The sequence below is a fragment of the Colobus angolensis genome, unplaced genomic scaffold (genome assembly GCF_000951035.1).
Source record: "Colobus angolensis palliatus isolate OR3802 unplaced genomic scaffold, Cang.pa_1.0 Scaffold605, whole genome shotgun sequence".
In the NCBI taxonomy this organism is placed as follows: Eukaryota; Metazoa; Chordata; class Mammalia; order Primates; family Cercopithecidae; genus Colobus; species Colobus angolensis.
In genome coordinates this window covers 822,254-822,976 of record NW_012119655.1, presented here as the reverse complement: position 1 = coordinate 822,976, position 723 = coordinate 822,254, and the positions used below count along the sequence as shown (strand labels likewise).

General features: G+C 35.1%; 1 protein-coding gene across 1 annotated transcript in view; it reads right to left on the bottom strand.

Moving 5' to 3' along the window:
* The window catches only part of RBM48 (RNA binding motif protein 48), an 8,987-nt gene continuing 8,264 nt past the window's right edge, over positions 1-723 (bottom strand). Inside the window, exon 5 of the mRNA XM_011963251.1 lies at positions 1-93. Coding sequence (XP_011818641.1) covers positions 7-93 — 87 coding nt within the window. The 3' untranslated portion in view covers positions 1-6. The remainder of the gene's footprint in view (positions 94-723) is intronic.

The window sequence follows — 723 nt, the reverse complement described above, 5'->3', positions numbered from 1 at the left end:
GGCACTCTATATTCTTCTTCTTTGTTTTAATGGATGACTTGTATGTACATCTTCCGGCTTGTCCTCTGGACGCTTTGGCACAGATGAAATTACCTAATTAAAAAAAAAGAACCATTAAAATTTAGTTTCTATAGCACAGGAGTAAAGCTATTAGAAGAGGTACGACTACATCCAATAGTTCAATCCTTGATGCGGCTTTTGAGGCAGAGTTGGCTTAAGTTCAAGGTACAGCCTATGACCTAGGCACAGAGTGAAGTTTTCTGTTCAAACACTGATGAGAGTAAAATTTCTAAAGCTATTTAAAAAGAAAAACAATTTGGAGGAAGAAAAGTGAACATATGCTCCACTTTAACATTCCTTTATAGATCTAAAGTCACTTGTTATATTACAGATTCAGATAGAGGTCCTGGTTTTTGCATTCTTGAAACACTGATAATGTCTGATAGATTTGGGGGGATGAAAACATTTGGAGAAATGAGCAGGAAGCAGTATAATCCTCAATTTCCTAGGAGAAAAAGGAAAGGCAAACACACTATCAGAAAGAGTGTACAAAGAGTGTACAATAAGCCAAAGCAAAGAGTCTTCATTTGAAATGGAAAATTATTAGAAACTATAGTAAACTGTATTTAACTTTTTTTGTTGTTGTTCTACTATTTCTGGACCTAGAATTTGGACTTCACACATCTTTCTTTAAAATGTAATCAGCTCTGGCTGAGACAGCTG